The 26,933-nt window shown below is 53.8% G+C and overlaps 1 protein-coding gene across 9 annotated transcripts in view; it reads right to left on the bottom strand.

The window, feature by feature from the left end:
• CACNB4 (calcium voltage-gated channel auxiliary subunit beta 4) overlaps nt 1-26,933 on the bottom strand; it is a 79,515-nt gene that overhangs the window by 29,311 nt on the left and 23,271 nt on the right. For 3 of the 9 annotated variants that reach the window (XM_080599431.1, XM_080599433.1, XM_080599430.1), the window contains 2 exons: nt 815-934; nt 341-463 (listed from right to left, as the gene is read on the bottom strand). In XM_080599431.1, the coding sequence (XP_080455557.1) occupies nt 341-463; nt 815-934 (243 nt within the window). Of the gene's footprint in view, nt 1-340; nt 464-814; nt 935-21,812; nt 22,009-26,933 lie in introns of those variants that run through there. The other 6 variants (XR_013953491.1, XR_013953492.1, XM_080599429.1 and 3 more) reach the window with 5 other exon arrangements.

Raw genomic sequence — 26,933 nt, forward strand, 5'->3', positions numbered from 1 at the left:
TTCCATATTTTCCTTTCTTCTTGTATTATTCTAAGTCTCATCTCTCTTGCAAGCCTCTCTGGTGCTTTATGAAGACCGGGTGCAAACTGCTGCTACTCCCCTTCTTGATGGACAGACTCCCTTTTTATTACTTAATCTCAGATCCATCACAAACTGGATTTGATTGACAAGAGTCTGAATCTACCACGTTGAAGGGGATTTCAAATACAGCAAGATTCTGTTGCCTTCCTGTGGCATGAAAATGCAACTAGAAGTCAGCGACATCAAGCTTCACAAAGTACAAGATAAGCACCCCAGGGTGCTGGGACTCTGAAAAGGATGGACTACTCCTTGTTTTTACCTCTTTAATGTGCAGGAAGTCCTTGGCATCAAAAGAGATGGCAGTGCTTGGGACAGGAACATCTTCGTCCAGAGCACCACAGTAACTCACATTAGTCTTAACAGCAAATGCTACTGGTTTGGACTACAAACAGAAACAGACATCACAAACAGCGGAAACTTTTCTGAATCAAGCATTCATTTGTTGTATCCAATTACCAGAAGTCTAGTAGAGGGTATTTGCCAAATACATCAAAATTCTGACCTAGTAATTTCACACGAGCCAACAGAGTTCAGCTCACTAAAGCAGATCCCCTTTATACAAGAGCATTTACAGAATATTCCCCCCAAACCTTGCTTGCAGGTAACGTCACTTGGTTGACAAACTACTGCCAAAGATACCATCGTCACTATAAAACAGCAGTGTGAATTTTAACACCAGGCAAAGGACAAGCACCACATAACTCAGCTATTATAAAAGTTTACAAGATTGCACCTTCGCCCTTTCAAGTTGTATAGCTGCTTGCTGTTCTCTTTCCTGGCGGATTGCTTCCCTGTCTTCTTCCAAAGACACATCAGAGTCTGAGGGTCTGCTTGTGTACGAGTCTGCTGAGCCCTGAAAAGAAAAACACATCACTAAGAAAACACATGTATGAAATCGGAACTCCTTCCCCAGCCAGGTACATGAAATACTTTTGAAATAATTGTTTCCTAATTCTGCTGCGTGGGTTTTACTTATTGTTTCTGCAGAATTTAGCAGAGAAATACCACGGCTTTATCTTAGCCAGAGACAAACCCCCAAGAAAAGCCTCTCCCCACTTTCAAAGAATCCCTTCGCTCCCTCACTGGGTCACATCCAGCTCAGCTGCAGGCACGGTACAAAAATCGTTGTAACACTTGAATCCTGTTAGCCAGCCTGAGACTCGAGCCTGTCAGGGGCTAGGTCACATCGAACGCAGTTCAGGTGTTATAAAGCTTGCTTGGAGCCACCCCTCCCTGTACACACAGCTCCGCTGTGCCAGCACCTCCCTCCTGCTGCGTGCGGCACTCACACGAAGCTCTGCTCTCCGCTTCAGGAGCAAAAAAAGGCAAAATTACGTTATTAAAAGCTACTCGACGGGGCAACACAAAAGCGAAGTGATGACGTGGATAAAACCGGCACATAGGAGCAGCAGCAGCGTGTAACCGCTTGCAGGGGGGAACAAGGCATGGCCATGGCTACACCTCTTCCCTGGACAGCCCTCGGGGTGTGCAGCAGCAGGGGAAGTTTGCAGAGCAAACTCTCTTCCTATCACAAAGCAACCCGACCCGTGTCCTACGCGTCTGGTCAGGCCTGCACGGAGCCAACTGAAAGACAGGGCTTGCCTCTTGCAAAACAGATCCCTCTGAAATCCCAGTCCCCTCTCCCCAAAACCTCACACACACGCTCGACCCAGAAGCTTGGCAAGACGAGGGCTTGGACCCAGACTTCACAGAGCACCTCCGATGGAGGGGCGCGGGATGGCTTTTGTACGAACGGTGAGCTTTCACTACAGGAGTACACTCCTACAAATACCTCAAAATCCCAAAGCCCAGGTCTCACTCACAAGAGCCACTGTAGAGCATCGTGTCCTTCAAATGTGCTTTTTTCTTCTTAAATCACTTCATATCCTGCAGCACAGGGACAACACTCTCTGTAACCTACCACGGAAGTCAACATCCCTCCTCTCCGTGTACACCAACGCTTTTCCCCCTTATTGGAGAGAGAGTGCGAAGTGAGCCAGGCCCCACGGCCGGGCAGCAGGACACCCCGACTCGCCTCCCTGCTGAGCAACCAAAGGGGATCCCAATAGACCAGGGGGAGGCTAAATCCGCCTGGTCAGATACTCCAGACCTATAATAACAGCTGCCCTTCGTGCGGGAGCCTGCATTGTTCAAAGCAATTAGAGCAAAAGGAACGCCAGACCAGGAGTGGCGACGGGAGAGCATCGCTGCACGACACGCGAGCGGCCCATCATTCCCTGCCGAGTGAACGCTGCGAGGATGCACAGTGCTGCGTGGCTGCTGTCCCCGCTCCTCTTACTTCGGACAAGGCTTCAGCAGCAGCAGAAAGAAGGAAAAGCAACAGTGGTGTCCAAATAACAAATGAAAAGGCGCACCAGGAGCTCAGCGCGCACTGGCGTGTCCGTGGCCCGAGGCCAAGCCACCAGCGCTGCCGTCGCGAGCAGCAGGCGCTGCTCCTCTGCCACGTGTCCCTGCCCCAGCCCCTCCCCTGTTACCTTGCCATGTGCCGAAAGGAGCAGGGCCCAGGCAGGAGAGATCTCAGTGCCTGCGAGCGGGGACACGGCGACCAGACGTGCACGGGCACGCGCCTATGGATCCGCTCGGTCCTCTGGCCGGGCTAGGCGCAGGGCCGCGGAGGAAGTCAGCGGCAATAACAGCGACACATGATGCACAGCTTCCCACGCTGGTTTTCAGAGGTGTCTGTCTGAGCGCTGACCTACTTTACGCTGTCGGAAGCAAGGAGCCTTACCCCGAGCAGCTGACGCCGCGAGGCTTCCCCGGGCTGCTCCCCAGCGCCGCTGGCCGCGGGCACGGCAGCTGACCCGGGGCGGCACGACCGCTGCTCCCGCAGGTCACGCCGAGCGCCAAGGGGCTTGTCCGCAAGGCACGGCCCCGGGACTGCGCCTCCCGGGACGGGGAGCCGCAGGACGCTGCGGAAACAAGGCGCGGGTTTGCAAATGGCGGCGAGGTGGACGAAAAAGCAGCCCGAGGCGAGCAACGAAGCACAGGCCCAGGAACGTGACTGCCACGGTCAGTTAGAGCAGGGGACCAAGAGCACGGCTCCTTCACCCTTGCAAGTGCCCCCCAACTCCGGGGGCACCCCGTGCCCCTGCAGCCGGCACCCCCGAGCGCCGTGCTCTGCTCCAGCCCCACAGGGCTCCTTGCCAGGAGCGACCTCGACTCGCAAAATGGGGCTCGGAGTCGGTCTAAGGGGAACTGTCCAGCTTCTGGCTGCTTTTAAGACGCTGCATAGAAAAAAAGCAGCGCTTCCGATATTTAACTTTCGTTTTTTTACATTTTTTTGATTGAGGATTGCAACGTTGCCAGATTCTCTTGTGCAAGAAGCCCACATGAAGACAAACGGCTGTAGAGCACCGAGAGCACTGAAGCTCTGGACCGGCAGCTCGGGTGTGCAGCCACAGGCACGATGGCACTGGCTGCTACGACGCAGCTGCTCTCCTGCAGCACCGGGGGAAGAGTGACTGCCTGCCTGAGCCACGCGACGGAAACCAAGTTATGGGGGCAGTCTATGGGGAAACGAGCGAAGCACAAGGAGAGAAGGCATTCCCTGTCTTCTTCTGTACACCAGGACTTTATCAAAAAGACCCCTTCATTTCTCTGCCACTTACAGCGGCAGGCCGATGACTGGGGGCGCATCGCGCACACCCCCAGTTTCACATTCACACCTAACATTGGGCTCAGACCGTCACGCTGCCGCGCTGCCTCGGCCTCATGGCCCGGGGAGATGCAGCAACTTTGTGAAGCGGGAGAGCAGGCGAGGACTTCCAGTGCCCACCAGCTCTGACAGTTCGAAGGACACAGGCTGTGCTAGGTAGCGGTGTTATCCAAGGCAATGCAAGGCTTGCCTCGTATCTCACAGCCATTTTACTTTGGGCTGCTGCGAGTTCATTTCTCCTGCGATTTATTATTTATTTTCTCCCTCATTCATTTCCCTCTCTCACCAATTAGCATAATTCAGCTTCGATACAAACACTGAGGTTTGAAGCAATCCCAAAAATGGGAGGGAAAACGCGTACTTTGGCCAAAGCAGGAAGAACAGCGGCTCTACTTATTCAGCAGCTACAAAATACCGGCGGATGAGCAGTCCTCCTGCCCGCTGCCGGGCCTGCTGCAGGACACGGGCCGAGCTGGCTGCGGGGCTGGGAAGGGCAAACCCACGGTGGTTTCAGGCCCCAGGCTGCCTGGGAGGAAAACGCGCCCTGCTCCTGGACAACGGCAGCCAGGCAGGTCCTCTCCCTGAAGGAAAGGGTGGAAGAAAATGCCAACTTTTAGCTGGTACGGTCTCAGAAGGCAAAAGAAAAGACTTCAGTGGGGCCGCAAATAATTTTTTCCCAACCGCCAGGAATCTACAGACCCGAATTGCTCTCTGAGCAGCCATAACGTGCGATGCGCTGTCATATAGCTCGTGCAATTAACGCGGCAATCCATTAGAGGCTCCACTAAGCCAGATGACAGGCAGTCTCTTTTGAAAAGATTTAGGGTGCTCCAGGAAGCATTTCTGAAACCGAACCCTGATCGGAGAGAAAGCTTCTGCCTTCCCCGTGAACACGAGGGCAGCGTTCGCCACCTGCAGGCACCGGGCCCGTCTCTCCCAGGAGCACTCGTGGCAGTCCCCGTGCTCGAGGCCCCGTGCTCCCCGACCGGGAGGTCGGAGCTGCTCAGGAACACAAAGGGATTTCTCCTGAAGCCTGTCGGGCTGCAGAGCACAGCTCTGCCCCATCCTGGGACGGGGCCCTGCACACACTGATGCTGCCAGACGGCAGCGAATGGACACCTACGGTCACTTGGGGACCGAAGACATTTTTTTTCTAAACACGTTTATGGCTGTAAGTTTTTGGAAGCCACACATTGTTAGCCCTTGATTCTATTCACGCAATAGATAACACAAACCAAAAAATCTGCTCTCTGCTGTTCTTCCTATCCGCGGAGTGCAAACAAATGTGATGCACAGGGCAGCTTCTCCCACCTGCCAGGAACTCCTCGGCTGGGAACGTTGCTCCTTTTTCGTTCTAACAGGCTGAGCAGAAGCTGGGTGACCGAGAAAACCAAATATTCCAAGGCAAGAAATGGTACAAACCGAAACTGCGACCTTTTAAATAACGGCGGGTACTACCGCTGCCTGCAGTCGGTGCTCACCTGGTCCTGGCGCTCAGAGCAGGCGGCCGAATGTAATTACCGGCAGGTGATGTAATTAAGAGGCAAAAGCAAAGCCGTGGGTATCTGTTCCTTTGGCAGAACGCTGTGCACGGCAGCGAGCCTGGGGCCAGGCAATCTGCGGGCTGCAGGACTCTCCCGGCACAGCACGGCACGGCCGAGGCCCCATCCTCAGCACCGGGGCGTGGGATGGGCACCGGGAAGCACCGACGGCTGCTGCACCCTGCAGAGGCTTCGGTGCCCTACGACAGGTCCCGGGGAGCCACCGCAACCCCAGGGACTGCAGCTGGACTGGGGAGAGGGGTGGCTGATCGCACACGCCTTGGTCTTTTTGGCTTTTGCTCCCTTGGCACGAAAGCTCCTGTGCGACTCGGGACCCTGCAAGCCGCCACAGCAACAAAACCCAAGGGGCTATTCCCAGGAGCAAGGCCCTGCAGAGCTGACACGGGCAGGGCAGCACAGCCCTCGGCTTGATTTTGCTCTCCTCCAGAATTATTTAGTCTCTAACAGCTGCCGTAACGTTAAAAGCAGGGTCGAGCGGAGCTGTAGGCAGGGATTTCAGCAGCGCTTTGTCCCGGCTCCGTGCCCAGCAGACAACGTGGATGTGCCGCGGAAGGTCCAGACGGGACAAGGTTCAGCTCCCAACCAAACCGTTTTCTTGCTCAACAACCACCACACCCGAGCCAGCTGCATAGCCATTCTGCGTTGGGTTGGGATTTCACAATTAAATGCTCGGTAATTAGTTCCTTCTATATGTTTGGTAAATTTATTTAAGACAACTCATTAGGTGTCTCAGCAATTTGGAAATTACTAGGTAGTTAGAACATGTTGCTTCTTTGTGAATACTAATTATTAGAAAATAGGGCAACCGTTCTGCTATTTCCTTTCACAATCTCTTTTCCTGAATTTGAGATCTTGCAGTCACATCTCCTTTCTCGAGCAGCCCTCAGCTCAGCACAGATTGTGTTTTTACATCTGAAAACACTGGTAGAAAAAATAAAAAAGAAGCACTAGTAATAAATACACTTACTGCCAAAGCGCTGGGCTCTTCAAGTGAGCATTCACGGCACACCCGGCTGCCTCACGTGTAGGACGGCACACGCTCACCTGCTGTTACGTGCACAAGCCCACAGCTTCACGACCCACGGGGACCACGGGGAAGCCCGGGCTGAGGCTGCCCCGGGTTGCTGGAAGGAGCCCCCGTGCCGCTGGCCTTCAGCTCCGCGTCCCTGCCCGGCACGCAGCGCCGAGGAGAGGAGCTCCGCGCGCCCCGCGGCACCGCCAGCACCACCTTCTTGCGACGGGAGGCTGCCAGGATTGAAACATCTGCCTACAGCATCCACAGAAGTGCAAAATGGCAGACGCGAGTACCCCCCTATTCTTTTTCCATCCCTCCAAAGTAACCCTGTTTATTATTTTTTGACCTAAAAGACTACAAATCCAAGCGCACTGAGGGATGAGGATTAAAGCCAGGGAGACGGCGGAAGGCTCGGATCACTCTTCTCTAAAACTGCACCCGCACCACCAAGTTCGAGCAGCACACCAACTTTTCAAATGCCTTTTTTATTTTTGTTCGAGCCATGAAAAGAGCTCGTGGCTGCCTGGGAAGGCTCTGATCTGCATTTGTTCCCACTGCTTGTGGTTGGAGGGACGACTGAATGGAGAGCTGAACACCTCCGCTCGGGATTTCGCTTTAATCTCTGCAGCTGGGCCCTCTTTTCCGTGAGAGCTATTCAGGAGGCCCACAGGAGAAAAAAAAAGGTGTTTTTCCAGCGATAAAAGGCACCACGCGAAAGCTGCAACATTTAAAAAATGCTGCTTTATTTGTTTTTAATTACTGGGGCTCTTGAAAGCATCGAGTGATCTCTGCAAGGCTCTGGGGAAGCTGCTCCTCGTGGGTTTGCTGACACCTGGGGAGAACACGGCAGCCAGTGAAGACGCAGCTGCCATCCCAGCCGAACTGCGCCGGAAGGGCGCCCTGTGCCTGTCCCCAGCACCACGCCGCCAAGTCACAAATGTTTCTCAGTCTTGGGAACAGAAGAGACAAATATTGCCCCCAAACGCCGCCAGGTTTTTAAAGAAAACCCCTGCATCTAGCTCATTTCTATGGCAGGGACACTGAGCTTAGAGCACGTTCCTAAAGCACCATGTATAAAACCAGGAGCGACGCTGCTGTCATCGTCACGCTCGAGGGTGTCTAACAGGCATAGGAGACTTCAGTTCCCCACAGCAGGAATGCTCAACACCATCAAAAAATTAAAAATATGACAAATGCGAGACAAGAAGGGGAGTTTTCCCCGAGACCCCCCTGTCGGGAAGATCCCGCCTGCCTTCACCGCGTGCTTCCCCTGGTCCCGCCCGCTCAGTCAGAGAACACGCATCTTTTTGAGGAGTTCTGTGATCACAGCGTCCCAATTTCCTTCTGGCGTGGTGTCACCACTTCCCACACCGCCAGGCTTCAAACAACCAAAATAGCCCCGAATATTCCTTTCTGCTTTCCAAACAGGAGCGGTTTAGAACAGGCTGAGCCGCCTGGGGACGTCACCAGGCTGATTTAGCAAGAGCACGCGCTCACCGGTGCTGCTCGAGCCAATGCTGGCTCTGCCGCTTGCCCCCGGGCTCGTAGGACACGACGCAGGACCCAAACCGTCCCCGCAGCGCTGGGGGCACCCCAGCTGCCCAGAAGCTGTCTTTTCGCCTCCACGAGCCTCCAAACTCGGAGGCCTAGAAACAGCTTTAAGCACCTATAAATTAGGCTTACGACCAGAGCACGTTACTTTTTGTTTCCTTTTCTGTTTTCCGCTCTGCCTTTTCCCAGGACCCTTCTCCCAGCCGCTATGATCTCATTTTCCCTGCAGCAAGGACGACTTTCTGCAATCACCCGGCTGCAGGATTCACAGCTATTCCACGCCGCTGGAAATATCTTCGTACAAAGCCCTAATTTTCTAAGTACTATGCACTCCGTAAATAGCAACTCCTTTCCCGAAAAGCTTGCGGTCTGAAAACTGAACACGCTGAGAGCAAAATAGAAGTGAAAGGGCATCCTGCTCTCACCTGCCGAGGTAATATTCCAGCGGCACTTTATGGGACTTAATTGCTGTAATCAACCCAGGGCTCCACGGACTTGCCAGGACCTCGGGGTTATCACAGCCTGCCCTCCGCTGCCCACCGCCTGCCCGGCACTTCACAGGACAGGGCTGGAAATTCAGCACGCCCCACTGCAGCACCTCGGGGCCGCGAGCAGCCAGGAGCACACAGGTAGCCCAGGCACACTTTGCAACCACTGCCGCATGAAACACAGGGAAAAAACCACAGAGACTTGTTGAGGGTTACTGTACCTATTCTGGTTTGAATATTGGTTTATATGTTCGAAATATACCCATGCTTTGAGAGGTGTATGTGATCACGTATCCCAGAAGACGTGTAGGAAGGAGCAGCGTGACACATGACAATCAGCCAGGGCTTGGCATGGGGAGATTAGAAGTAGGAACAACAAAACCTCACGGACGTAGAGGAATCCTGGGATGCTGCTGGCTAAATAGGTCTCAGTAGGTCTCTCCATCTGTTCACTGTTGGGATAATCTAGGAATCTACCGAGTTACCTTAGGTAGAAATGCGAATCCAGGAAGAGGAACAGCAAAAGCCTGAAGTCTGTACCTAAACACCGTAATACTTTTTCCGCACGCAGCACGGCCTGAATGTCTGGTCCCAAAGCCTTACGACTGCCATGAGTGTATGACAAACGGTTTCAGCCGTACCTAGTACACAGCATGTGACAGTCATTGGGAGACCTAAACAAAGAGAGGCTGGAAACTCAAAGACAAACCCCCCTTTTTTTAATACGCGTCTCTAGCATTACCTCAGAATGGATTCTTAATTAAATGGCTTGGAAGAAACAAGGGTTTAGTATTTCTTATTACCTGCCTCCAGCGGGCATGCCAGCAACAAGAACAAAGCTTCTCTGCGAGTCACTATCGTACCTGCAACCTCCAGGATCCGGCAGAAGCAATGCAAGAGACAGACCCGGAGGCCCCGCTCCGTGCCAAAAGCCCCTTCTCTATCAAAGTTGTCGCCTGTAATCGGTAACACGATTCTACAGGAGCAGCGAACGGGACTTTGAGCACCTGCATATTGTTCTGTGCTGAAAGAGGGGGAAAAATGCCTTGTCAGGAAGAAATCTGTCAAAAACTTGACAAGATTTAAACCCCTTATTTTGGCCTAAAGCTTTCACCGTTATTTTGGGATATTCTGCAAAAGGTACATCTGTTCAAAAAATGCCACTGCTGTCAGAGGTTCTGCTAACGCCCTACAAATCCGAGTACTGAAATGTGCCCAAAAAGGCAGGGAATGAGTATGATGCTAGAGAGGAGTCAAAGCCTGGTCAAAGGTCTAAAAAGGTTTGTTCGGGGAGTTCACAAGACTGTGCTGGCTGTTAGGTGTCTTCTGCATCAGACGGGTGATCGTATTTACCTCCGAGGGCAGGAGAGATTGGGGATGAACACACAGACATAGCTTCTATTAACGTTCATGCAAACATTAACGTTTACTCCACCTGGAGCCTTACGCTGCAGAATGCTGCTGGTCACATCTGCGCCCGGCCTTTGGCAGCACCCCAGAGCTCTTCCTACACTGCCGGGGCTCCGCGGTGGGCAGGGTGACAGCGGCCAGCCCTCCGGCCTTGCTTCTGATATCCTAGAGCTGAGTTAAGGAGGATCGAGGGTAAATGTTTAGGTACACTTCCAAGGGAGTCTTGAGGGGAAAAAAATTACAAGTTTTCAAACGCTTTTTCTCTTTGCTGCTCAGCGAATGCACTTGACCAAAAGCCATCGCTGGAGGCTGTGCGAGACCTGCCAGGGCCAGCGCTGCTCCCACCACAGGTGCTCGGCCCGGCACTGGCGGCACGCGGTGCTGGAGACCTCACCGAGACACCTCCGTGCTCCACCGCTCCCTGCGAGCCCAGGTGCCCCGCGCTGCTGGCAGCAAGGGGAGGCTCCTGCGGCAGGGTCTGCACCCAGCTCCACCAGCAGCGCACAGCAACAAGCGCAAAATGTGCCCGGGACTGGGGGGTTTGGGGCTGCTGGCAGCCCCTACGCGCCGTGTGCCTGCCCAGGGCCGCGGGCAGGGCCCTGCAGAAGGAGCAGGCTGCCAGCGCAGACACAGCCGGGCCGCGAGCTGCTCCTTGCTGACGTTTGTTTGTGCACCGCTCGAGCCGCAGCCCCGCGGCCCTGCCCCAGCCCCTTCAGCTCCGCCGTCCTGCAGCCCTCGCGGCGCTCTCCAAGCTGGAAAGGAGCCGCGCGAGGCACGCTGCTGGCACACAGAGAAATTACCGAATTAGCAAGAGGTGCCAGATGAAGGAGAAAACCCCGCTGAGCCTTAGGGAAGAGCAGCTCCCCTTCCTCCTGAAGCAGCGCCCAGCGGGGTGCTGCTCGGGCAGCTCGGCCAAATCCCTCCGGCCGGAGCAGAGGGAGGAGAGCAGCCGCTGAAGCGAGAGAGACGGAAGGAGCAGGCTCTGCCTCGTCCTCCTGGCAGCCTCAGCGCCGCTCGCGGCCGGGATCCCGGAGCCGGGCTCTGTGTCAGCAGCACCGCGGCAAGCCGGGGCTACGGCAGAGCGGGACTCGCTCTAGCAGAGGAGAGGAAAATGAAAAGGCAGAAAAAATAAAAGAGCGTCCTGTAGGATCCCCCGAGACTGCAGCACGGATCCAGGCAGGCAGGCAGGCAGCCGCTCAGGAAACCGCTGCTGATTTTCTTCCTGAAGAGGTTTGATGGGGAAGGGCGGTTAGCCTCCTTCCAGCTGCTGGGAACCAGCATTTTCCGAGGCGATGCAGCAACTGCAGCTGGGCTGGGAGGATGCAACCGAAGGCAGGAATTATTTAGTAGCAGAAGAAATCAGGGCTTTGGGGCTGCGCTTCCCTGAAATGCACAAGTCTAGCTCCGCTGAAACCTAGGCTCTCTTTTTTATCCCTTAGCTCAGCTCTGGCCCCAGATTCCAGAGTTAATGGGCATATGTAATTCCTGTTGAGGCCAGGAAGGCTTGGAAATGTCGGGGTTCAGCACATCAGCCTGAGAAGCAGGCTGTAAGGACCCCAGCCATACCTCTCCACGGATCGGCTTTCAGCAGAACAACTCGGCAGTGTTTTCCTTTATTTACTTTGCTGCTGTTGTTATTCCGAGGATACAGCCTGAGCTTTCTCTTTCTGTAGGAGATCAGAGCAGCCAAAGGAAGGGGAGCCTAGCTTTATCAATAGCTTTGTAAAATATTGAGTTCTGATGCCAAATAGATCTCACCAGTCGTTTATAAACAAAATTTTTGTCTATGAAGGAAGACACAAAATACCTGGGCCAATTTACCTCCCTCTGAATGTCTGCTCTCCCCTCGCAGCTACCACTTGCACGCAGAGAAAGCGAGTAACAGACCTCGCAACCAGCAGAGCTTCCTCCTGCAGACAACAGAACGTGGGGAAGCATGTTTGTGTGTGTCGTACCGTGCATCTTGGAAAGGGATCTTAGTGCTGAGCACACTGCATGTCATAGTGATGCTCATAGCCATCCCTCAGGTGTCACGACTGTAACTTTAAATTGGGGCAACACCAGGACACGCTCGGCCTGATACAGTCAATGTGGTTTTGGCCCGAAACGTATAAAACCAAGGGCTAGGGATCAACCAAAGGGTTTTGAGCCTGGGGCCGTACACACAAGGAGCTATTTGATGTAGGCGTCTTGGTGCAGACTGCCCTCGGCTACCACCAACGGTGTCAGCACAGCCCTCGGCCTGCAGGTTTTTTTTTCAGTAGGAGGCAAACTTTTTTTTTGCATCTTCCAACTGTCCATACTCCGGTTACTGGGAGGCCAAACACATTTTTCCATGAAGCACAGAGCTTTACACACTATATCCACGGGGCCAGATGCAACTCCGAAGCTGTCGGCAGCACACTTCTGCCATGCTGATGCGGTTTCATCCGGAGAGCGCACACAGCGCCAGGCTCTCCTCCCCCTTCTCAAAAAACAATAGTGCAAAATGAGAGGCTCGGAAAGAACACGAATAATAGCCAAAAACCTCCAGAAAATGTCTGGGCAGGGAAAGACCAAAGCGCCAGGGAAAGAGCTTTCTCTGCATCGTCCCAAACCCTCTCTGCTCTGCTGGCCCAGCACAAGCCGAAAGAGCAACGGGACGAGCCAGGCGGGTCGGAGCAACGCCTGCACCCAAACACAGGGAGGTTTTGCTACAGAAAGGTGCAAGCTGGACTCACAGCCAAGAAGCAGGCAGCCTCAGACGTTCAGAAGGGAGTTGCGGGGCTAAACATTTAACCGTGTCCTTAAACACTGTCAGAGATGAAGCACCTCCCGCATAGCTGTGGCTAGTGGCAGCACCAGCACCAGGAGGGACATCCAGCGCCAACTTTCAGAGCCGAAGCCAACTGCTTAGTTCAATTCAGCAGAACAACCTCTGTGAAATACAGTTTGTGGCTAACAGGAGGTATTCCAGCCTGCGGCGCTCCCTCGCTTCCCCTCCCGCTCGCTGCATGTTTGGATGCAGCAGGCCCAACAGGATAAAGGCAAGGATCGCTTACTGCCCTACTAAACCGGATCCGTTCTGGAGGGCAACACCAGGTACCGAACGCTTCCTGCAGCTCTGCTCCTGAGGACAGCAAGGGACAAATAACTGATAACGGAAATTAGCACAGAAAAATGCAGGGAAGTAAAGTAAAATTGATTTTTCTGATATATTTTTTTTGCATCAGTCTGTATACTGTTCATTTTCTAATAAGATGTTGATAAAAAGTGCCGAGTTCCAGTATTTCTGTTTTATAGTGTGAATACCATAGGGCTGAGGTCTTGAGAACATTTTAACCAGGATAAGTACTGCACGGCAACAAAGCTCCTTCCCATATCTTGTCAGAAGCGTTGAGAAGAAGTGTGTTGAGCAATAACTCTGCTCACTTTTTTCTCCTTTCTTTACGCAGACAGCTCAGCGGGCACACTGGATGACAAGCACACACCCGTAAGGTTACTCTGCGTGAAGAACAAGAGCTCCTGTGAAACGAGAGCCTGCCACCAGCCCTGGCTCAGCACCAGCAGTACAGGTCCCTGCTGCCCGGTGTGCTTGTCGCACGGACGTCTCCCCCTCGCAGGGGAAGCTGCGCTGCCTCCAGACGTGGCTGGTGCCGAGGCATAAAACAGCGATGGAGGCGGCTCTCCCACAGCTGGAGCCTTCCTCCTGCCCAGTCCCGGCACTGGGTGCCACAACCGAAACTTCACCGCCGAAGGACGCCGCCGGGCTTGTTCTGCCAGGAGGAGATGAGGGCACCACGGGTTGTTCTGGAGGATGAAATCTTACTGCGGTATCTCACAACACAGGTAGCTTAGCGGGGAATACCTGGCGATCTGTCAGCAGGCACAGCTTCCCAAGCAAAACTGAGAGACGTATTCTTCAGGGGATACACCGATCGCAGAAGGAACAAGGTTTAAAAATATGCCGTGGAATCCTGCACTGGAAGACGTTTGTAAGGAAATACCATAGGACGTAGCCACTAAAACCAGGATTTTATTCACTGGTTGCTAATAAGAGCAGATTAAAGGATGAAAGGTTCTGGAAATACTGTTGGAGCTACCAGGCGAGAGGCCTTCGGGTTGCACCTGTCTCCATGGGCGGCAGGGCACGGAGCCCTTCGGCTCTTCCCAGGGGAGCAGAGGGGCCCAGGGCTCCTTCACGGCCACACTGGACACGGCCATTCAAAAAATAATCCTCCAGCCTCATAACACCAGACTCAAGAGCATCTACAGCAACACACGTTAAAAGAAAATCGGACATTTATGGTAAATAACCCCTAACTGTGACGCCGTTGTATGAAGGGCAAACAGCCTGTGGGAGGAAGCTGAAGGAGCGAGCGAGCCGAGCAGCGCCAGAGCCCGTTTGCGGGGAAACGGCCTGGCATGGAAAAAAAAACAGGAAAGGACTCGCAGGGAAAATATATTTGGTTTAAGCAGAATTGTCTCAAAATAGAAAGGCTTGGGGAGTTTTATCTGAAGTGTTAGCAGCTTGTTCAAACATGCGCTCCACCACTTCAGCGCGGAGCAGGATGATACGGAGTATTTTTTCCCCGTGATTTCTTCCATGTTGCTGCAATAAATCACATCACCGCCAGGCTGGTGGAAAAGCACAACCAAATAGCTCCAGATCTGTAATTCATACAGCCTTTGTACTACTCGATGTTTTCAGGAGAAAAAACAGACCAGCCCTTCTCATCCCCTTTGTCCTCCTCCACCGTTTTCTTGCATTTCTGTGCTGTTGTGAAAGCAAAAATCCTCACAGCCCTGAAGACCAAAGCAGAACCTGCGGTCCACTGCTGCTCCTCCTGAAACAGTCCTTTCCTGAAAAGCAATTAACCCCCTTCCTGACAAGGCCAGCTGTGGAAACTGAACGTGCAGAATAAAGTCCTGCGCATGCACAAGGCCAGGCCCCCCCGGCTTCCTCCAGCTCTCCGTGCGGGGCAGAAAAGCGTGGCTGATGCTGGACGCGCAGGTGGTTCCCCAAAGCGAAGCTCAAGCTTCGGAATCAGCGCTGTGGGGCAGGCAGAAGGAGGTGGGCACACGACGGCGATCAGAAGAGGTGCACACCGTTGTGTGGCCACAAAGGCACCGCCAGCTCACACTGAGCGCGTTAGGAACCGCGCCACGTTACCGAAGGGACCCTCAGGGGAGGGGAAGGCAGCGAAAGGTGCAGGAGCCGGGAGGAGGAGGCCAGCAGTGACCCTCCACGTGCTAACCGCGCTGCCTACCCGTGCGTGGCCACCTGCCCGTCTAACCCACCTGGGCTGCCAAAATCTCCTCTCCTTTTTCAAGACCTGCTCTCCTGTGTCCTGTTTCCAGAGGCGAAATCCCTGCCAGTGCCCAGAACAGAGAGACTGGCACAAAGCAGGTCCCCAGGAAGTCACCCGGGATGCCTTAACGGGGCAAGGCAGCTCCAGGCAAATCTTTCCTTGGTTTAGGAAGCACACAACAGAAGTTCCGTCGAAGCCAAGCACCAGAACAGCTCCGTACATAGATGGCGTTTCACCAGGAGTGATGGCAGGCAGCGAAACTCATCTGACACGCACAGGTTCATGACGTAACATCTGAAGAAAAGCGAGAAGCCCACCAGCGATTGACCTCTTCGTCTTCCAGAAGCGTGCCTCGCCGCGGGTGCACCTGAACGCAAGGACGTGCTGAAGGCCCGGCAGGCAGGAGGGGACGCTGCAGAGCGAGGCGCTCCAAAGCTGGAAGCGGGTCACTGCTGGCACGAAAATGGGCGACGAAGCACTGTGGAAAAATACAAACTGGGATCTGACGGAAGTTGGTGAGCAAATCCCGACAGCGCTTGCAAACTCAGCATTCAGGCAGCTAAGTGGCACTTTGAAATTAATTACTGGGTTCAGAATGACCACGAGCGCCTGGCAGGCTTGTCCTGCCGGTAAAGCCATCTGCGTACGCGCGAGTCGCTGGTTTTAAAACCAGGCCCCACTATCTCTGTAGCTGCATCTTCAACGGAACAAACATCTAACAGCTCCGGATCTCACAGGCAGAGCGTGTTCCAGGGAGATAGGAAGCAGGCCATGACACCACCAAATCCCAGGCTAAGCTCGTCCCCTCGCTGCGTGTTCTCTCTGCGATGTGCTCCTCCAGCGCCAAGGGCCCCGCTCCTCCCTCAGGTGCCCTTGAGCTCGGAGAGCGCTGTTTGCGCTTCCCAGCAGCGGCATTTTCTTAACACCGGGACATTTCTGAAGCAATCCACAGTCCAGGATCAGCCCTCGTCATGTCAGTCGGACCCTGAGATCACTCAAGAGCTGCCCAGAGGAGCCCCAGCGCTGGGGTAAGGCCGTGGAAGGACGCACCTTGCTGCTCAACACGCCGTCCCCATCAGGTGGGCTCTTGCACGCCGCTGAAGTTGAGCACGCAACGCCAGCTATTCCTCCTCACGTCCTTCCAGCTAGCTGCCTTGAAGGGTTTTTGTTTGGTTTGGTTTAGATTTTAACGCATTTTCGCTGAAAACAACACTTCTATGGAAACAGCAGGCGGTGATTTCTAAAAAATATTCTTCTTCCTGCAGGTTTTCTTTGCCTGCCACGCTATCAGATCACAACACTGCACTTAGCGCACACAAGATCTGAGTCAGGCAGAAAATCACTCTAAAAGTGAGCGCAAACATCAGACACTGTAACAATAGCTGATGCTGTAGTGGCGCTAGGAAATTTTAGCAGGAAAAAATAAGCAAAACCACCCAAGCAAACCCCCAAAGAGAAAACAAGCCGGCTTTCCAGTCCCTGTCAGCCAGCCCCTCACACAAAAGGGAAGCGTTGGGCAGATGATGATTCATTACTCGAGGCGAGCTATTAGGAACTAATGGAAACACATTAGGAACTGTCAAAAAAAATGCAAATGCTCTGACCGTGTAAAAGCCAAATCTCAACGAGAATTCAGCAGACTTCACGGACAGAGGATAATCTCGTGCTAACAAAGCTACCTGACGAATTCCCACTCGAGACAGACCTCGGTGTGTACTTGGAACTGAAAACCCCCCATAAACAAACAGCAAGTGGGGAACTGGCAGCACTCTGGCAAACAGCTCCGCAGTGGCTGGGTCCTAACGTTACTCAGCTTTTTTGGAGTAACCATTAGAAAACTTAACTAGTTCAGATGGAGAAACAGAACAGCTATGCTCGAAGAGGAACGAGTGTCATCAGCCAACGACTGGCACTGCAAACGCTGCTCTCGCAGCCCTGGAGGGCCTTACGAGACCGCCCGCCCGCTGCTCCACGCGGTCAGACCTCACAAAGCGGGACAGCTTCGGCAGTCTTCACCTCTTTTCTCTTCATTTCAGTGACAAGGAAAGAAAAAGGGAAGCTCAACGACTCCCAGACGGCCCGCAGGGCTGGAACGCAGCACGGTCCCTGTGCGGTCTTACTCTACAACGAATGGTACCTACGAACCACTGCTCCGTGCGCTGTCAAGGCAGCGTGTGGCACCGGGCTTCCCGCTGCCACTGAACCCTGCTGGCAAACCTGCTGGGGAAGCAAACCGCACTGACCCAGGAGCAGCCTTCATCCCTGCCTGCTCAATCTGTCAGGGCACTTCGAATGACAGCCAGATCTAGGCAGCTACCTTCCAGTCCTCGGCTTGACAGTTTCAGAAGGGACCCGTGGAAGCGGTGCTCCAACAGAGACCGCAACCCTTGTAACCCCCCTGGAAATCCCACGGCTCATCTGACAGCCGGATGAAGCCTTCTGCTTGGTCTCAGCTGCGCGTTGTACCGAGATGTTCTGTGAAACAGATCTGGTGCCACAAAACCCGCTACATTAACAGGATCTGGGATGGAAAGAGGCACACTTCGCAGGCACGAGGAATGGATTTCATAGGAGAATGCAAGTGCGTGCTTTTGACCACAGCCCAGGGCACACACACTCTGTGGCCGTGGCCCTGCCACACCTCTCCGTTGGAGGGCCAGAAAGCGGAGCACGAGGCTTCCTGCGTGCCCACTGCATACTGGCGTCTGCCCCTTTGGAAGAGTTTTGTGCTATAATCACCGAAGTTACAGGGTGTAAAACATTCCCACACCCACATTTTATTTCTTACATTCAACCTACTACCACAGAAAAGACACACGGGGCAAGAAAAGGCTTCCTGCCCTCCCTCAGAGACCAGAGGCACCCACAGAGACCCAGCCAGTACTGGAACACGAACTTCCCTAGCCAGGCTTGGGTTTCTGTAATCACGTTTGTCTGCGTACGCAGCACTCAGGAACCTCGTCCCCGTTGAGAGAAGGCGCTCGCTAGCAGAGGTGACTGACTGGTGCGAGCAGCAGCGCCCCTGAACTCGGGAACGGGAGCAGCACGCTGGCCTCGAAATACGGGCACTGACGGCGAGCGTGGTGAGCAAAGTGTCGCCCGGCTCTTCCTCTCACCTCCCTCCCAGAGACTCTCAGCAGCACCCTCTCAAAAATGGCACTTGCTGATTGCAGACAAGCCCACGGATCGGCGTGGTTTCCACATGGATGCCGCACAGAACTTCTGTACAGAGGGACGAAAGCCCAGCGCTACCGCCCGGCGTCACAGCAGCCTCCGTCCTGCCTCCTGCAGCTTGCGGGCAATGCCATCGAGGTGCGCCAGTACCTTTCCCTTCCCAAATCTGCCAGCGGTTTGTACCACGGGTGTACCAATGCACCAGAATGACGCCAAGCACAGCTTTCTAACGCGACGCATGACACGAAGGGATGAACGCCGCAGATGAGACGCGCACACGGCACGGCACACCTCTGAAGATCATCACCAGGGTCAGCCCCACAGGTGGCCGCTCCCTGCAACCACCAAAGGACTTTGGTTATCCAGGACGCTGCTGTGGATCTGGGCGCGGATCCCACCGACAAGCGTTTATCTAATCCTCTGTGATAAGGAGCGTGAACTGGCAGGTACCCCTGAGTGGAGGGAGCACATCTCCCCCGCTCACACAGCGGTGAGCAAGGCGTCCTGCTGCTCTGGCGCACGGAGAGCCCCCTCCAGCACCGGCAGCAGGAGGCAGGCTGCAGGTGCAGGGATAAAGAGGAGATGGAGGGAAGCCAGAACAGGGCTGGACGCAGGCCAGAAGACTACGAGGAGTCAAGAAAACACCACACAAGGTGCACGGGAGGCTTAGAAGCAGGAGACTACGCTGGAGAAAAAGCACATCGGTAACGGCAGGGAACAAAAGGACCAGCAGAAGACAAAGCCTGACGCTCTTCGCCATCCCAAGTGACGGCGCGTGGAGGACGAAGGCGGCCTGGATGGAAACGCTGCCATGACTGAGGCACGCGGAGCGCTACCGCCGCTGTCAGCGCCTGCTGCCGAGCTGGGGCACCACGCAGCGCCCTGCCTCCACGTGCCGGCTCCTGCCCCGCGGCCGCTCCCTGCCCTCACCTTGTCCCTCTTAAGTCGGGCTCTGTCCCGCACGCTCCTTCTGCCCAGCAATTCCTCCCGCTGGCCGGGCTGCAGCACCTGAGGGCTGTCCGTCCCCACCAGCTGCGCTTCTGGGCGGACGCACCCAAGGGCAGCAGGTCCCAGCAGCGCCGACAGCCACCTCGGGCACACGAGCCCCCAGAGCGCCCCGGATTAGACAGGACAGGGCGACAAACAAGGCAAAAACTCACTCGGATGATGTTACACGCTATAAAAGCCTGAACTTTGTGTTCTTTACAAGGGTATTTGTGTCCACAGAAGTTGTTTACGTCTCTCTCTGCACCTCTATCCCTCAACGTTGCAACTACTTTCTGCCTACAACCACTGGTAGTTTTTTTCAGCTTCAGCAGTGTAATTTTCCTCCCCCAAAAAACCCTCGCAGTAGCTAGCTAGTGCATCATTTACTTGGCATTAATCATCACAGCTGGTAATACATTGTAGTACCCATGCACACGCACAACCCATTCCTTGTTTTATACGTGTAAACACGTACTTTTGCATACATTTGGTATATACACACAAACACACTGTAATAATAACCTCAGTCAAAGAAAATCATCTATGCCTCAATTCGCTCTCGGAAAAACGTCATCTTTCTTCCTGGTTTTAGTAGGAAAACTTCACCTGCACAATTCCAGAGTGCTCCATAAGCAGTTACCCTGTATATCCTCTCCCAGAAGAACCTAGGGATAAATTCAGCGCAAAGCCCCAGCTTCCTATCTTTAAGCACTGCGTGGCTTTCCCCAGTGAGCATGTTCACCCCATTTAAGTGCCACACACTCACTGTTCACCTTTTCTTCCAAGGTAAATGAAAAATTGCTATGTGCATGTGTTTTAGTGGGTGCAGCTTTACTGTTGAAGAAGCTCGCGGTGGCTGAGCGAGGTCACTGCCATTCTGCTGGTCTCTGCCTGTAACAGCGCGAGGTTAGCTTGAGGCAGGGACTGGAGTCAGCCAGCAGCACACATCTAATTCAGCCCAGGGAAAACCTACAGCGGTTAACCCTTGATCACGACTGCCCTTCCAGATGCTCCTTTCCCTGATTTATATTGAGAAGGAACAGGTCCGCTGCGATAAGCCCAAGGCAGCAGCTCACCTCTCCGTGCTACGACACTAACCTCAGAAAAGGGAGGTGAGCAATTTTTGGTTTTGGAGCATCTACAGCAGCACCCAACTGCTACAGCACAGCTGCAGCTCCTACCCCAGCTCCACGCTCATTCCTGCGGAGCTGCCTTCCAGGTCTGTCAAACCAGATCTGAGCAAGCACTGCCAGCCCAGCAGGCTGCCACAGCTGGACATGCCCTGGGACTTCCTTCAGAGAAAATGCAGTGTGAACACGTACCACATGCCAAATAATACGACTGGGGGGAAAAAGGCAGGATTGGTTTGTCAGCTTGTATTTCTTGCTATGAACACGAGCTCGTTCTCTGCTAGTTTCTTACATTAGGCCGCCCTATAGGAAGCTGCTGTACGTGTTTCGTAAGGGCAAATGCCTGCTTGAGGAAGATGTGAGCCGCACCAGTGACTCATCTCGGTACGGTTTATTTTGTGCTAGAAGTATTTCAAGTAGCACAAGTACCCGATCACACCTCCCCGTGCTTCAGGGAGCGCAAGTGCAGCGTGCACGCTCGTCCTGCCCCGGGTTCCCCCGGCACACCACACCTGGGCCGTGCCTCCCAACCCCTAACGCCCAGAACAGCACCGAGTCCTCCTCAATCCTCGCGGCTATTTTCTCTTAGCCGCAGGGAACCGGTCCTCTACCCTCAGTTTGCTCTTCGCTATATTAATTCCGTTACATCTGCTCGCTCCCTGGCTGGAAAGGAATACCCCCGTGCCCCATCAGGCTACCTGTTTGCCAGAATATTGTCTCAGCGGGCGTTCTCGGCTCGTGAGTCAGAATCCCCGACAATAATAAGGTACGGCGCTTTGAGCGAGTGGCGTGGCAGCATGAAGCAAACAAGCGCTCGGGGAATTTTATCTGCTTTGTGTCTGAGCCTCTGGGGCTTAGGCTCTGTATGAGACGCGTGTTGTTTTTAGGGCTCGGTCTGCCTTTTTTGCTTTTTAAATGGGAGATGAGGCACTCACCCAGCCCCCCGGTCCCACAAGTTGAGCATCCCGGAGCACCGGCAGGGTTACAGAGCCGCCGCCACCCCTCCACCAAGCAGCCAGGAGCGCCCTGAGGAACCCAGCCACCCGATCCTCGCTCCAGCCCCCCCGGGCGGGCACCCCGAGCCCCCTCCGGTGCCACGGCGCCTGCCACGGCCGGCTGTGCAACCTCCCCGGCCTCCCGCTGGCACAAAACGGCTGTCTGCCAGCAGCAGAAGGGGATCAGCGCGTCCCTTGGGGCGCCTCACGGGCACCCCGGGGAGCCGCCAGCACGGCCCCGGACCCCCGGAGCCCCCAGCCCCGGGCGCCGTACGGAAGGCAGCCGTCCCGCAGCCCTCCCCGCGGCGGGGGAGCGCAGGCCGCCGGGCTCCGCGCCCTGCCGCCGGCACCGGGACCAGAGACCCGGGACCAGAGACCCGGCCCCGGGCTCCGGGCCCGGCCGTTACGCAACGCCGCAGCCCCCGACCCCAGCCCGCCGCCACGGCACCCACCGCCTCCGAGTCCTCGAAGCCGTGCAGGTACAAGTTGTCGTACATGGGGCCCCGCGGGCGCCGGGGGCGCGGAGCGGTGCGGCTCGGAGCGGAGCGGAGCGGGCGGTGCGGGGCCGGGCTGCCCTCAGGGCGCTGCGGACGCCCCCAGCCGCGCGGCGCCGCCTCCCGCCGCCCACCGCCGGCACCGGGCCCGCAGCCCCCCCTCCGCCGGCCTCCCGCTCCCCGCGCCGCCGCGCCGCCATTGGCTGAGCCGCGCCGCCGCCGCGCCGCCATTGGCTGCGACGCGCCGCCGCCGCGCTGCTATTGGCTACGACGCGCCGCCGAGCAACGGCTGCCGCTCGTCGCCTCAGCGGCGTCCGTCCGCGCAGTGCCCCGGCGGCTGCTCGCTCTGTCACGGCCGGCCCGGCGCGGAGCCGTTGCTCGGCCCGGCCCGGTACCGCCGCACGGGTACGGCAGGCCCGGTGCCCTGGCACCCTGGCACCGCCAACCCCGCTGGGAGCAGCGAGAGCCCCGCCGGGCCTGGTGGGCCCAAAACGGCCGCAGCACCTGCCGCTGTGGTGATGGAGGATGGCTGCTGGCTGCGGGTCCTAATCAAAAAGTCGTAATGTGGCGGCTTTTCTCACAAGTGATTTCTGTTCCACTCTAGAAAATAAATTTTCTCCTGATGGCACATGGTGATGCTGCAAACAAACAAACCCCAAGCACTATGAATTAAAAAAATAATAATAATTTTGGCCAAATGAGGAAACAAATCTCTAAAAGTGACCCTACCCAAGCTTCAGTCTTTAACTTTCTGGTTGTGCCTGAGGAAAGCCCTCAGTCGGTCACACAAGGAGCAAACAGCACCGCCAGCCCTTCCCCTGTGCACCCCCTGGCCTCCCATCTCATACCTCAGCACACGTTCCTCCCTCCCCACACTTGCAGTGGGTACGTATAGCACCGAGGAATAGCCCTACGTGAGCCAAAACAAGACAACAAATCCAGGGAAATAATTTACAATTTACTTACTGTTGCTAATTAAACTAATTATCTCAAATTTCATCTTTAGTGTAATCTAATCAAACATCTCTGCGTTCATAAACACTTGCTATCTTTTCCATTTGTTTCACCTACTATTCCTTCCAAAGGCTTAATTTAGCGCTGCAAAGTTACCACTAATCACTTGGGAGGTGGCCAACAGGCATCTGAGGCAAAGCCAGAGGCATTCCTCTCCCCGTGTTCACAACCTCTTATCAATTTCTTCAAAAATCCCCCCCAATTACGATAAATCTTATTTCCAATTTGCTGCTTCCCCTGTGCTACCAGTGCATTCTTTGCTTCTGTCCACGCAAGCCCCTGGTTTGCCCAACGCCCTTTGTGTCTGTAGAAGCACCACAGTCCCACCGACTGCCGAGGGAAGAACCTCCTTGTTAACGTTTGCTTCTCCTGAAGTGCTTGTCAGGGTTAAGCCCTCAGACTACGAGATCTTCCAAGGAACAGCAACATCCCTAGCCCGTGAAGGAGCTCATTGCCAGTGCTATCCAACAGACAAACTGCGAGCTGGTCAGTGATGCATGTCTGATGGCTTTCAGTGGTCCGTCTCTAACAAGGCAGCACTTTTTGTCAGGAGACAAAAACCACTTCATACAACTGACGCTACCTGGGTCCTTTTCCCGGCCATCACCACCAAATGTGGGACAGCCCCAGACGCCGAACCGGCCCTCGTCCCGCTCGCGTTATCCTCCCAGTGAGGCCAGGGCCAGAGAGCACAGCCAGCATGGCTGGGGCACTTCCCAAGCCTCGACCAAGGCTGTTCAGCCGGAGGAGGATTTCAGTTCCTGAGATTGTCTTTAAAATTCTCTTTGAACTCCCATAGAGGAGTTAATGGATGAATGTTTAGGGCCTGCGCTACGCAGCGTTTTGCCCCCCCCCCGAAGATCCGTGATGTCACAGACTTAAGGAAATAAATACATCGGTGGTAGGGGGCTATTAAAATTTAAAATGGGAAGGAATTTCTAAGTGCAACATCAAAATTATTTGTCAGCGCAAAATAGAAGAAGGACATGAAATCAGAAGAAAAAAAAATTGTGTCTGAGCTTCGCATAAATTTGTAATGAAATAACTTAACTCAGAAGTCAGGGGAATAGCTGTTTGATTTCCAGTACTTGCATTGCACACTGCCCTTTTAAGATACAGAGGTTATTTAAAATATATATTTAATGACTCGACTTGAAAGGCTCCTAAAAGACGCTATAAAAAAACACACAGCTCATTAAATCGGGATTGTACTGCAAAGATGTAAACATAAGGGACGCCCGCACGACCCGCTTCCAGCATTTACCTTGGGTGCCTCCAGCACGGCGTGAGGGCCTCCCCGGCTCCCGAGAGAGGGGCTCCGAATCCCCCTGAGGAGCCTGGAGCTGCACCCTGCCCTCACCACCCCCTGGGCACAGTGCTGGGATGCGGGGACAGCCGAGCTTCACCACGACAGTCCCAAAAGCTGGGAGCAAGGGTTGCAGAAGGGGGGGGTATAAGGCTAAGGAAAATAATTTGAAATAATTCACTTCAGTGACAAGCCATCACTAGCCCTCTGTAGTATGTACTGCAGGTATCTATACATGAGTGCTGGAGCACAGGGCATTAGCTCACTAAAAGCACGTTATGTTTTTACAGACTGTGATACCGTGTCCCACAGAGTCAGATCTCACCGGCTCCAACTCAGAGCAGGCAAAATGGAATGGGTACAGAGGGAAAAACCTTTTCTAGGTGAGCTTCCCCAAAAACAGGTCAAACAAACAAACAAAAAACCCACTATAAGAATAGATGAGGGTCACACATTAACTGAAGGTTTTGAGAGATGAAAATCATGCCTGGCCTCTTTCTGGAAGAGCATACAGATGCTCTGATATTATTAGGCACGGGAATTTCACTGCCTCAGGCCAAAGACAAAGACTCTGGTACCTGTCATCCTCAGCCTGCACTTGGCTGGCACCAAGGCAACGAGCATCCAAGAACCGATCGCTCTGCGTGCGTGCGCGTTGGTAGCTGTGAGAGACCCGATGAAAACATGTCATGGATGGCTAAATGAGCTGAATTAAGTCCTTTTAAGGTCTAATCCTTTAAAGATACTTTAAATGGTGTCAGCTGCTACATTATCCATTTTGTATCATTCAATGTGTTTATGGTATTAATTTTCAAAGACTGGTAAATAGGTATTTTCAAGCAGTCTGGTCTCTACTTTTAAAGGGATTTAATCACGGTGCAGTGCAATCTCTACAAGCATGTGGGTTATTCCTCGCTGAGGATTGCTGTCCTCTGGTGATCTCAGCAGGGCTGCTGTGAATTAGGTTTCCTGCGGATTTACTGCAATACCGTATGCAGGGAGCGTACCTCATCCTTTGATCTCGGGCCACAGCTCCGCATGTTCCCAGGGGCACAGGAGATTGTGAAAAAAACACGAACAAAAGACCACAAAATAATCCGGTTTCTATAGGACCTACCCAACGTGTCTGTCTGCCCCACTGATGAGGAGCGTAACGAGTCCGTATGGCGTAGCCATGGAGGCATCCTTTGGAAGCACCGAATGGTCCATGCGGTGGTGGTGGTGGCTAATTAAAAGCCTCCTCCTTCTAAGGACTTATTACAGCCTTGTGTGTAGGTAAAAGGACAGGCTCAATGCTAATTATGCTGTTCGTGGCATTTTGAAGCAGCCTTAACACTGAAGTCAATCCTCTATTGCACCCTGCTAGGTGATGGAGAGGAAGGGACTGAAGTCGGACTACTCCAAGCATCCCACAGACCTCTGAAATTTGTGGCTCCCTCCAAACCCGCTGATCACACCAGAGTTTATCCCCATTCTGGTTTTTGACTGGAACCAACCCTTCCGGGACTACAAAGGAAAAAAAAAAAAAAAACCATAAATCCTCTTTGAGGCATGCATCCATGTATTCCTGAATATCAATTATTTAGTCATTTCGGAGCTATCCAAACGTGGGAATACTCTCTTTCCCAGAACACGAATTTTGTACAGAACCACGGGAAATTTTGTTTAAAGCCCAACCTAATGATTACACAACCAAATGACAGCACTCGTGTGGTTCTTTTAGGAGATGTAGCAACGAACTACTTGCATAAACACACTAAAGGGCCATTTGAATAAATGCACAGTAACTAGATTGCCAAGTCAAGTAAATACCTCAGCACCGCAGTGCGCAAAGCCAGAATGTAAGTCAGCAGCTTCTGCCTTTTTCCTACTTTAACAGACTTTGCTTCCACCTGGGGTTTCGCTGCGGCTGACGGACCGCGACTCGGGCAGCAGGACCCCGTGCACCCTGCTGCTGCGGAGAGGGGTTGGATCGACACGAATATTCACCCCGAGGCAACGAAACCCAAATACTGCCGCAGCGAAGATGGACAGAAGTTCCTTACAGCCTCCTCCTCCTCCAACAGACAGGTTATGACCCTGGGCTCACAACATCACTTAGGACTAATGAGACAGCACCCCTGCGGACGGCGAGGGCATGTTAACAAGAGGCATTAGCGGTTACGGTAATAGCACGTCTGGATATGAACCCTCTCCTTTAGCAGCTTTAAGCACATAACAACTGCAGCATTTATCAGCACACTTTACCCAAAACATAAGCATTGGTTCTCATCTTTGTTAACTTGCATTTCGGGACCTGTTGAAACACATCGCGCCCCCCACGTAACGTTGCTCCTGCTGAAATCAGCAGCAGAGCCCAAGCGTGTATTTCATTAATATCAAGGAAAAGGACTGTCAGCATTCTCCAGCAATCCACCTAAGGCAGAACTTGCTTCCACCAGTTGGAGGGAGTCCAGTTGCTCACTCTTCTAAGTTATTTGGCACAGCCCACTTGCTCGCCCTGCTCCCTCTAAAGCAATTTATTTCTCTGTCTCTCTCCCTCTTCCCTCTGTTTTATAATACAGATTAGGTAAGCATCTGGTTTTAGCAGCAACAGCTTCTGCCTCGGGGTGGAGGTACGAATGAGATAACCTCCTGAGATCCCCACTAACCCTGTTTTCTAACATCTCAGGAGCCGTGAGAACTGGCTGTCAGTTGTGGTGTTTGGCTGTCCTAGAAGTTATTAGATGAGTAAGTATTTATACTTCAAAAGGGAGAAG

Source organism: Anser brachyrhynchus, assembly GCF_964034855.1.
Source record: "Anser brachyrhynchus genome assembly, chromosome: 7".
Taxonomy (NCBI): Eukaryota; Metazoa; Chordata; class Aves; order Anseriformes; family Anatidae; genus Anser; species Anser brachyrhynchus.